At 37.0% G+C, this 12,555-nt stretch overlaps 1 protein-coding gene across 2 annotated transcripts in view; it reads right to left on the bottom strand.

Moving 5' to 3' along the window:
- The window catches only part of DCLK2 (doublecortin like kinase 2), a 262,197-nt gene that overhangs the window by 50,133 nt on the left and 199,509 nt on the right, over nucleotides 1-12,555 (bottom strand). For both annotated transcript variants that reach the window (XM_053703730.1, XM_053703729.1), the window contains 2 exons: nucleotides 3,049-3,112; nucleotides 1,661-1,769 (listed from right to left, as the gene is read on the bottom strand). In XM_053703730.1, coding sequence (XP_053559705.1) covers nucleotides 1,661-1,769; nucleotides 3,049-3,112 — 173 coding nt within the window. The remainder of the gene's footprint in view (nucleotides 1-1,660; nucleotides 1,770-3,048; nucleotides 3,113-12,555) is intronic.

Below are 12,555 nucleotides of genomic sequence, written 5' to 3'. Positions count from 1 at the left end.
GAAAAACTTGCCTAAAAGACCAGAGAATATTTAGCACTTTTGATATAACTCCTTTTAAACAGACAAGAGCCTTCATTTTTTTTAAATTTACCTATCAAAACTAAATATTGTCTTTTAGTAGACAACCCAGGGTATTGATCTATGCCCATTTTGGTATATTTCATGCCACAGTTTTGCCGCCAAACGCAATTATATTAAAAACAATCATTAACTTTTTCACCAACTTTGGGTTTTTCACTGAAGTTATTTACATACCGCTTGTGCAATAATGACACAAATGGATGTAAAAGCTGCTATGGGATACCCTTTGTTCAGAAACATCAGACATACATGGTTTTGCCATTGTTTATGGCAATTAGAAGGCTGTTAATTGCAGCTGTGCACCACACTTCTGAAATTCCTGGCAGTGAAAAGATTAATCAGGTAGCTTGTAAGGTTGATTTTAGCTGTATTGTAGAAATTACACTCCCACCTGACTCCTCCCACCCCCTGACTCTTACCTAATCCCTCCCAAACAGCTCTCTTCCCTCCCTCACTCCCCTGTAGTGTAACCGATTAGCACTGAGAGGCCCCCTCCGTCACACCTTTAGCGTAGTGCAGTGTTCCATCCCTCCCTCCCTCTTCTTTCAATTTCTTTTTTCAGGGGTGTCAGGGTTTTTTCCCTGTTGTTTGCCATGTGCTGCTGGCAGCCATTTTACTCACCTCTCTTCCTGACTATGGTGCATTGTGGGGGATGCTGCTCATTTCCTACACTTCCTTTTATGGCCAGACTGGTGTGCATCATCCATGTGAGACAGGATGCAGTCTCAGAATTGTGATGTCATCACTTATTATTTAAAGGGCCTCTGTTCAGTATGCTTTGCCTTTGCTTTGTCTCAGACCTGTTTGTGAGAGTTCCTGTGTATTACCTGGCTGCCTGACGTCCTTCCTGGTTCCTGATCCCTGGCTTGTTCCTGACTCTGCTGTTTTCCTTGTTCCTGATTCCGGCTCGTCTGACTATTCGCTTTGGCTCCTGACTCGGCTCGTCTGACTATCAGCTCTGGTTTTGACTCCTGGCTTGTTATTTGACTTGTGGATTTTTATTATTTTTTGCTATGAATAAAGGTGTGATTATTTTTGCACTTCTCGTCTCAGTCTGATTCCTGGCACCCTGACAAGGGGTCACTCCAACTCCCTCCCACTTTGCAACTGGGCCACGTACTCAACTACCACCTTCCCTCCCACACCTCCCGCTGGCACCAACGGACATTGTTACAGACAGTGACACAGACCATGTCTTGTCTGTAATGATCTGACAATCTACCTTCATATGGTAACGGAGCACTATCACCACTCTCTTACCATATAAAGGGAGATGCCTTCTGCCTCTGGTTGCTAAGAACCGACAGCTGTGACTGCAGCATGAGGCAGAAAGTTGGACGTAGCTACTACAGGGTACGCTAGGCAAAGTGCCCTGTGACGTAGAGTCTACACCATATGGCTTAAGGGGGTAAAGTAAGAAATCATATCTCCCCAGATGCAGAGAGGTACTGACACATTACATAACAATGAAAAATCCATTTAAATATATTTGCATAGCAATAAAAAGCAACACTAGTCATTTTAACAAACTCTATATAAAGCATAGTTACATCTAATATTCATTCTGTATATTACAAACCTTTCCAGACATTCTTTAACAACAGCAAAATTGCCATCTCCAATCACTTTCCCTATTTTATATTTCTCATGGATTAATGAGGTATCAGGATTTCTATTTCCATTCAACCCTAATAAAAAGAAAAGAAACAAGCTCATATTATCTATACAATATCTAATAGGTTGCAATATATTAAACAACTCTGGTATTTAAGTTTTTACAATGTTTTTTTTTAAATAGATAGTACATTTAGCACATGTAAAGCCCTTCAGAAAACTGAGCATAAATGGAAAACTGTATGGCTCTAAAAGTCAAAATTTATGAAAATACTTTCATAAACAACATATATGGTTTGTTTTTAGGGATATAAAACACAATCTTTTGTGATTGAGACTGGACATACAATTTTAAAAAAGTTTTGAATTTACTTCCATTATCAAATTTGTTTTGTTCCCATGTTCTTTGATGAAGAGATACCTAGGCTGGTGTCTGGAGCACTAAAAGGTAGGAAATAGTGCTGCCATGCATGCTTATGTCTATGCTTTTCAACAAAAGATACCAAGAAAACAAAGAAAATAGGATTATAGAAGTAGTAAATTAGAAAGGTTTTAAATTGACTAGCTATCTGAATGATGAAAGAACATTTTTTTGTGTTTCATGTCTGTTTAATCATGATTGGCCTAAAACACTGGTAGACATCTTCCTAACACAAGACGGCCACAGACCAATATAATATTTTAGAAGCCTTGAGTGGCACATATGCATTTAATGGTTGTGAAAAATACAAATAATATATTATCAAACAATGTTCACACTTTCAATTCTTCTTTTCCACGGGGCCACTAAAACTAGCACAGAGGGCCACCAGTTTCACCACCCCTGGCCTAAAACATTAAGGGACCATTATAATGGAATAAAGGAGAGACTCTTATTTGTCAGATCATGTAATTTTAACAATGCAATGTTTTGTGGTCCAGAGCAGAAGCCCAAATCAATAGTGGTGGTTGCATAACCCAGCTGTGTAACTATTGCTGCTGATTGGGTCAGCGCTGGTTGCCGCTTGGGACTAGCAGTTGTTAGCGGCTCCCAAGGGGTACTTTATTTAACTGTATATGTTTTACTAGTTAGGAGAGAAAAGTTACAAGTCCAGAGGAAAAAGTGTTAAAATGTTTTAGCAAATTAGACTAATTTCCCCACCATATTGGCTCTTTAAAACTATTGTATATGTACTATTGGTCTCTGTTGAATGTTTAATTTATACTTAATATAATTACAATTCCTAATTGAAGAAAATGTGATTATCACAGAACATCAATGTAAAGTATACTCCACTCTTTTGCTGTAATTGTTTATAATGGATGCATTCTGCAAAAATTTATTTTTTATTCACATAGGTGGTTTTTACTTACCCTCAGGACTATTCAGTTCTTGAACTCCATTCACATTAGAAGTTGATCCACAGTGTGGTGAAATCTGAAATTACAGTTTTACATGAGCATAGTCACTATTTTAATACTTTGTATCGGAAGTCACTGCAAGTTCTTAAAATAAATAAAACCACATTATCAGTGATCTCGGAGCAACCACAATAGGAAGTGGTACAACAGAACTGCAAACAAAATACTAGTTATCTCCATTGAACGGATATGAAACACAAATTTTTTCTTTCATGATTCAGATAGAGCATGCAATTTTAAATTTTAAGCAACTTTCTAATTTACTTCTATGATCAAGTTTTATTTGTTTTCTTGGTATCTTTATTTTAAAATCAGGAATTTAAACTTAGAAGCAAGCCCACTTTTGTTTCAGCAACTGGGTTGCGCTTGCTGATTGGATGGCTAAATGTAGCCACCAATCACATTCTAGGGTACTGAACCAAAAATGGGCCAGCTGCTAAGCTTAAACCTTTGAGTGCTAATGACGACTCTGAGCCGTCACAGAGTTTCCCACTCTGGTGCTAATGACGACTCAGAGCCATCACTAGCACTCTCCCAGCTTGAGGGAGATCTGGGGGCTCCCACCCGCTCCTACTCTGGCGATCATGCAAGTAGAGTGACAGGCATTGCCGGGGCATCACGTTTTGCGTGATGACGTCACCGCGCAACTTTATTAACAATTTGCCAATACAAAGTATAGGGAAAGGGGGCATGCTGCTTAGAAGCCTGTATCCCAGGCATCTAAGCAGCTACATACCACCAAGAACCACCATTTGAAAGGTAATCGCATAACCTTTCCAATAGTGTAAGTCTTGGGGATCTGGGGAAAAAAAATGAAAACATTTTCTTTCAAAAAATAAAAAATAAATTAAATCAGCTTAGCACCCAGGTGGAAAGTGCTTAGCACTCAAAGGGTTAAATTCCTGATTCTTCAAATAAAGATACCAAAAGAATGAAGAACAATTTATAATAGGAGTAAATTAGAAAGTTGCTTAAAATTGCATGGCCGCCCTATCTGAATTATAAAAGAAAAAAATTGGGTTTAACACCCCTTTAATGGGAGATTTGAACTATGTTCAAGATTTATAGTCCTGTTCTTACTAGGACATCCTACCCCTCCTAGTAAGTAGCCACATGGCAGAAATGTGAAATCAGGAGCCAGCAATGCATGTAGGAAATCAGCAGTAAAAATATGTTCAGTGCTTTATTAAGGTTGGAAGCTTAGCTATGTTATAATTATATGTGCACAACACACATTCCTGCAGATACAACAGCTGGAGACTCCAGCAGATGGATTCTGATCCCAGTTGCACTGAAGTGATGCATACTTGTAATCCTTATACTAATAAAGTGATAGAATACTTAATGTGTGATTAGTCTAAATATATATATGATGCAGCAGCAATAGAATATGTTTTTTTTTTTTTTTATTGCATCATGATGACTGAATTAGATGTTTCCATAAGGTTGATACAAACTTGAAGTGCATTTTTGAACATAAATTACTTTAGTAATGTGCTCACTGGTTGATAAAGGCAACACTTACAACTCCATAGGTAGATAGGTACACAATCTTTTCCCAGTACAAGATAATCGATTAGTGAAAAAACATATTAATTGTAATTTGTAATATATATATATATATATATACACATACATATACATACATATACATACATATATATACATACACACACATACATGGAGTTGTGCTCATAAGTTTACATACCCTGACAGAATTTATGATTTCTTGGCCATTTTTCAGAGAATATGAATGAAAACTTTTCTTTCACTCATGGTTAGTGTTTGTCTGAAGCTATTTATTATCAATTAACTGTGTTTACTCTTTTTAAATCATAATGACAACTGAAACTACCCAAATGACCCTGATCAAAAGTTTACATAACCTGGTGATTTTGGCCTGATAACATGCACACAAGTTGACACAAAGGGGTTAGAATGGCTATTAAAGGTAACCATCCTCACCTGTTTGCTTGTAATTAGTGTGTGTGTATAAAAGGTCAATGAGTTTCTGGACTCCTGACAGATCCTTGCATCTTTCATCCAGTACTTCACTGACATTTCTGGATCTTGAGTCATGGCGGAACGAAAAAGAATTGTCAAAGGATCTGTGGGAAAAGGTAGTTGAACTGTATAAAACAGGAAAGGGATATAAAAAGATATCCAAGGAATTGAGAATGCAAATCAGCAGTGTTCAAACTCTAATCAAGAAGTGGAAAATGAGGGGTTCTGTTTGATAACATACTGCATTCATCTTGCCATCAATTCTGACCAAATTTCCTGTGCCTTTGTAGCTCACACATCCCCAAAACATCAGCGATCCACCTCCGTGTTTCACAGTAGGAATGGTGTACCTTTCATCATAGGCCTTGTTGACTTCTATCCAAATGTAGCGTTTATGGTTGTGGTCAAAAAGCTCAATTTTGGTCTCATCACTCCAAATGACTTTGTGCCAGAAGGCTTGAGGATTGTCTCTGTGTTGTTTGGCATATTGTAAGCGGGATACTTTGTGGCATTTGCGTAGAAATGGCTTTCTTCTGGCGACTTGACCATGCAGCCCATCTTTCTTCAAGTGCCTCCTTATTGTGCATCTTGAAACAGCCACACCACATGTCCTGTATTTCACCTGAAGTTATTTGTGGGTTTGTCTTTGCATCCCAAACAACTTTCCTGGCAGTTGTGGCTAAACTTTTAGTTGGTCTACCTGAACGTGGTTTGGTTTCAACAGAACCCCTCATTTTCCACTTCTTTATTAGATTTTGAACACTGCTGATTTGCATTCTCAATTCCTTGGATATCTTTTTATACAGTTCAACTACCTTTTCCCGCCAGTTCTTTGACAATTCTTTTGCTTTCCCCATGACTCAGAATCCAGTATCGTCATTGCAGTACTGGATGAAAGATGCAAGGGTTTGTCAGGAGTCCAGAAACTCATTGACCTTTTATACACACACACTAATTACAAGAAAACAGATCACAGGTGAGGATGGTTACCTTTAATAGCCATTCAAACCCCTTTGTGTCAACTTGTGTGCATGTTATCAGGCCAAAATCACCAGGGTATGTAAACTTGTGACCAGGGTCCTTTGGGTAGTTTCTGTTGTCATTATGATTTAAAAAGAGTAAACACAGTTGATTGATAATAAATGGCTTCAGCCAAACACTAACCATGAGTGAAAGAAAAGTTTTTGTGTTATCATTCATATTCTCTGAAAAATGGCCAATAAATCATAAATTCTGCCAGGGTATGTAAACTTATGAGCACAACTGTGTGTATGTATATATATATATATATATATATATATTTTTTTTTTCACAGAGGCTGGTGTACTCGTACAAACAGGGGTCCAGTTGCCAGGGTGCTGAAAGCAGGTAGAGATAAAGGTAATAGAAGACAGCACTCGCTGGGCTTAAAGGGACATTAAACCCACATTTTTTCTTTCATGATTCATATAGAGAATACCATTTTAAACAACTTTCTAATTTACTTCTATTATCTAATTTGTTTCATTCTCTTGATATTCTTTCATGAAAAGCATATCTAGATAGGCTCAGTAGCTTCTGATTGGTGGCTGCACATAGATGCCTCATGTGATTGATTCACCCATGTGCATTGCTATTTCTTTAATAACAGATATCTAAAGAATGAAGCAAATTAGATAATAGAAGTAAATTGGATTGTTGTTTAAAATTGTATTTTCTACCTGAATCATGAAAGAAAATGTCTGGGTTTAATGTCCCTTTAAGGATAAGCAATAGAAGCTTTTATTTACGTGACGTTTTGGGGACAGCTCCCCTTCATCAGACCTTCCGTCTGATGAAGGGGAGCTGTCCCCGAAACGTCACGTAAATAAAAGCTTCTATTGCTTATCCTTAAGCCCAGCGAGTGCTGTCTTCTATTACCTTTATTTATATATATATCAAAATAACAGTATTGCATTGAGCAATGATACTTTTTTTATTGGACTAACTATACATTTATAAGTTGACAAGCTTTCGGAAGAGTTACTTCCTTTATCAAGTCTGAAGCAATACTGACCAATTCAATGGAATTTACAGATTATATCTTAAAACACAGAATAGCTAAGAGGACAGAAAGTGCAGGGAGAGGAGGAGGTGTCATAAAAATCATGAGGGGGGCTAAGGTAACAGGCAGACAGTGTCCAGTGTAGGAGAACAGACAGGGGGAAATATATAGCTATACATAGAGCATATACTGACATAAAGTTATATATCAACATTGAATCAATATCTATAAAGATGTGAAATTGTATATACATGGGGAATACAAGTTAAAACCAAAACAAAACATATATTCCACATATAAAGAATGTGGAATATACAATGTAATTGACTGAATGAAAGTACATTACAAAAATTTTTGATAATATGTTAAGAACCCAGAGTTCGCATTTAGTCCAGAATTAAACAAGTTGAAGTGCATTATCATTTTAATTTCAAAGGTTCTTCTTTCCATGGTGTTTTTGAAGTTGCCTCTGAGAATTTTGATTTTGAGGTTTTGGATGGAGTGGTCAGGTTGGGTGAAATGGTGACCAACAGGGGTACAGTATTTTGTTTCACAGTGATTTTTGATTGAGTGTCTGTGTAAGTTCATCCGAAGGTACAGTTTTTGGCTTGTTTCTCCAATATAGCATCCCACTTCACATGCAGTGCAATGTATCATGTATACCACATTTGCAGATATACATGACTATGCCCCTTTAATGTTATAGGATTTACTATTGTGATTTGCTGTGCTGCTTTCACAAACGTGTTGACACAGTTGGGTTATATATATATATTAATAACTTTAACTATGTGCATACAATACATTTATAAACATTTTTGAATACTAAAGAGACAAGCACTAAATAAATATTATGCAGATTGATTTATTCAAAGCAAAGAGTAGAATAATATGCAGGCATATTTTTTATACAGTTGTTTCCAAGTTTAAAAAGTTAATGTCCATAAACTTCTGAACACTGCCATGCTATAACTGGGTAACTCATGCGCAACCAATAACCACAGAGGCAGAACTTTTTTTCACTATCTGTAGTGTAGTAAAAGAGATTTATTTCTTTCTTTCATGTAATTGGCAAGAGTCCATGAGCTAGTGACGTATGGGATCTACAATCCTACCAGGAGGGGCAAAGTTTCCCAAACCTCAAAATGCCTATAAATATACCCCTCACCACACCCACAATTCAGTTTTACAAACTTTGTGATAATATTTCTACGTTGATATGCGCTTCTCAGCATTTTTGAAGCCCGATTCCTCTCAGAGTATAGTGAATGTCAGAGGGATGTGAAGGGAGTATCACCTATTGAATGCAATGGTTTTCCTCACAGGGATCTATTTAATAGGTTCTCTGTTATCGGTCGTAGAGATTCATCTCCTACCTCCCTTTTCAGATCAACAATATACTCTCATATTCCATTACCTCTACTGATAACCGTTTCAGTACTGGTTTGGCTATCTGCTATATGTGGATGGGTGTCTTTTGGTAAGTATGTTTTCATTTACTTAAGACACTCTCAGTTATGGTTTGGCACTTTATATAAAGTTCTAAATATATGTATTGTACTTATATTTGCCATGATTCAGGCTTCAGTATATTTCCTTTTTTTGCAGATTGTCAGTTTCATATCTGGGAAATGCATTTTTAAAGGGAAAATTATTTCTTACCTGGGGTTTAGTCTTTTTCAAATTGACTCTTTAAATTTACTGGCAGAATTAGGATCGCAATGGCGCAAAATGCCAAAATTTATTGGGTAAGTTTTGGCGCAAGATTTTTTTTTGGCGCGAAAGTTACGCTTGTTGACGCAAATTTGTCATTTCCGGCATCTTAGTTGCGCCAAGTCCTTCACATTCCGCCTTCTAATAAACATAAAAGGTCTTTTAAAACCTCTCAGAGTTGATGAAATTTCAAATGACCGACAACATACTGATTTATCTATCTCTGATGAGGATCTATCTGATTCAGAAGATCCTGCCTCAGATATTGACACTGACAAATCCTCTTATTTATTTAAGATGGAGTATATTCGTTCTTTATTAAAAGAAGTGTTGATTACATTAGATATGGAGGAGACTAGTCCTCTTGATATTAAAACTAGTAAGCATTTAAATTCTGTGTATAAACCTCCTGTGGTTATTCCAGAGGTTTTTCCAGTTCCTGATGCTATTTCAGATATGATTCCAAAGGAATGGAATAGGCCGGGTACTTCTTTTATTCCTTCTTCAAGGTTTAAAAAATTGTATCCTTTGCCAAATGATAGATTGGAGTTTTGGGAAAAGATCCCCAAAGTTGATGGGGCTATCTCTTCTCTTGCTAAATGTAGTACTATTCCTATGGAAGATAGTACTTCTTTTAAAGATCCTTTAGATAGAAAACTTGAATCTTATCTAAAGGAAGGCTTATTTATATTCAGGTCATCTTCTTAGGCCTGCAATTTCTTTGGCTGATGTTGCAGCTGCTTCAACTTTTTGGTTGGAAACTTTAGCTCAACAAGTATCGGATCATAATGTGTCTAACATTGTTAAATTAATTCAACATGCTAATAATTTCATTTGTGATGCCATTTTTGATATCATCAAAATTGATGTTAGATATATGTCTTTAGCTATTTTAGCTAGAAAAGCTTTATGGATTAAATCTTGGAATGCTGATATGACTTCTAAGTCAAAATTGCCATCTCTTTCTTTCCAAGGTAATACATTATTTGGTTTTCAGTTGGATTCAATAATTTCAACTGTCACTGGGGGGAAGGGAGCCTTTCTGCCTCAGGATAAAAAGTCTAAGGGTAAATTTAAAGCTTCTTACCGTTTCGTTCCTTTCGACTTAATAAGGAACAGAAATCTAATCCTTCCCCAAAGGATTCTGTTTCTAATTGGAAGCCTTCCTCAATTTGGAATAAATCCAAGCCATTTAAGAGATCTAAACCAGCCCCCAAGTCCGCATGAGGGTGTGGCCCTTATTCCAGCTCAGCTGATAGGGGCAGATTAAAGTTTTTCAAAGCAATTGTTTGTGCTGCTGGTGGCTCCAGCATGGCCTCACAGGTTTTGGTATGCGGATCTTGTTCGGATGTCCAGTTGCCAACCTTGGCCACTTCCCTTAAGGCCAGACCTTCTATCTCAAGGTCCGTTTTTCCATCAGGATCTCAAATCATTCAATTTAAAGGTATGGAAATTGAATGCTTAGTGCTTAGTCATAGAGGTTTCTCTGACTTAATTAGTGATTAATACTATGTTACAGGCTCATAAATATGTTTCTAGAAAGATTTATTATCGAGTTTGGAAGACTTACATTTCATGGTGTTCTCATAAATTTTCTTGGCATTCTTTTAGACTTCCTAAAATTTTACAGTTTCTTCAGGATGGTTTGGATAAAGGTTTGTCTGCAAGTTCCTTGAAAGGACAAATCTCTGCTCTTTCTGTTTTATTCCACAGAAAAATTACTAAATTTCCTGATATTCACTGTTTTGTACAGGCTTTGGTTCATATCAAGCCTGTCATTAAATCAATCTCTCCTCCTTAGGACTTAATTTGGTTTTGAAGGCATTACAGGCTCCTCCATTTGAGCCTATGCATTCTTTGGACATTAAATTGCTTTCTTGGAAAGTGTTGTTCCTTTTGGCCATCTCTTCTGCTAGAAGAGTTTCTGAATTATCTGCTCTCTCTTGTGAATCCCCTTTTCTGATTTTTCATCAGGATAAGGCAGTTTTGCGGACTTCATTTAAATTCTTACCTAAGGTTGTGAATTCTAACAACATTAGTAGAGAAATTGTTGTCCCTTCTTTGTGTCCTAATCCTAAAAATTCTTTGGAGAGATCTTTACATTCTTTGGTTGTGGTGAGAGCTCTGAAATACAATTTTGAAGCTACTAAATATTTCAGGAAGACTTCTAGTCTATTTGTTATCTGTTCTGGTTCCAGGAAAGGTCAGAAGGCTTCTGCCGTTTCTTTGGCATCATGGTTAAAGCTTTTGATTCATAAAGCTAATTTGGAGTTGGGTAAAACCCCACCTCAGAGAATTACAACTCATTCTACTAGATCAGTTTCCACTTCTTGGGCTTTTAAGAATGAAGCTTCAGTTGATCAGATTTGCAAAGCAGCAACTTGGTCTTCTTTGCATACTTTTACTAAATTCTACCATTTTGATGTATTTGCTTCTTTGGAAGCAGTTTTTGGTAGAAAAGTTCTTCAGGCAGCTGTTTCAGCTTGATTCTTCTGCTTATGATTAAAGTTTTTTCTTTTCAATTATGAGACTAAACTTATGATTTGGGTTGTGGATTATTTTTTTTCAGCGGAAATGGCTGTTTTTATTTCTCCAACATTGGTGTGTCCGGTCCACGGCGTCATCCTTACTTGTGGGATATCTCTTCCCCAACAGGAAATGGCAAAGAGTCCCAGCAAAGCTGGCCATATAGTCACTCCTAGGCTCCGCCCACCCCAGTCATTCTCTTTGCTGTTGCACAGGCAACATCTCCACGGAGATGGTTAAGAGTTTTTTGGTGTTTAAATGTAGTTTTTATTGTTCTATCAAGTGTTAGTTATTTTAAAATAGTGCTGGTATGTACTATTTACTCTGAAACAGAAAAGGATGAAGATTTCTGTTTGTGAGAGGAAGATGATTTTAGCAGACAGTAACTAAAATCGATTGCTGTTTCCACATAGGACTGTTGAGATGAAGTAACTTCAGTTGGGGGAAGCAGTTAGCAGACTTTTCTGCTTAAGGTATGACTAGCCATATTTCTAACAAGACGATGTAATGCTGGAAGGCTGTCATTTCCCCTCATGGGGACCGGTAAGCCATTTTCTTAGTCAAACAAACAGAATAAAGGGCTTATTATGGGCTAAAAAACTGGTAAAATCGATTACTTTATTTGGGCATTTTATTCATATTTATGCTGACAATTTGCATTTATAAACTTGGGGAACGTTTATTAAACGGCAGGCACTGTGTTAGACACCTTTTCCAGTCAGGGGGCCTTCCTAGTTGTAGACTGAGCCTCATTTTCGTGCCATTACTGCGCAGTTGTTTTTTGAGAGCAGGGCATGCAGATGCATGTGTGAGGATCTAAAAATTGCTGGAAAAGCTTCTAGAAGGCGTCAATTGGTATCGTATTCCCCTCTGGGCTTGGTTGGGTCTCAGCAAAGACTATAGCTGGGACTGTATAGGGGTTAAATTTATAAACGGTTCCGTTATTTTAAGGGTTAAAGCTCTGAAATTTGGTGTGCAATACTATTAATGCTTTAAGACACTGTGGTGAAATTTTGGTAATTTTTGAACAATTCCTTCATACTTTTTCACATATTCAGTAATAAAGTGTTTTCTGTTTAAAATTTAAAGAGACAGTAACGGGTTTGTTTTAAAACGTTTTTTGTGCTTTGTTGACAAGTTTAAGCCTGTTTAACATGTCTGTACCTTCAGATAAGCTATGTTCTATATGTATG

This window comes from Bombina bombina, chromosome 2 (assembly GCF_027579735.1).
Source record: "Bombina bombina isolate aBomBom1 chromosome 2, aBomBom1.pri, whole genome shotgun sequence".
Classification (NCBI taxonomy): Eukaryota; Metazoa; Chordata; class Amphibia; order Anura; family Bombinatoridae; genus Bombina; species Bombina bombina.
Note: the sequence above shows the minus strand (reverse complement) of the source record. Positions and strands in the feature narration are given on the sequence as shown.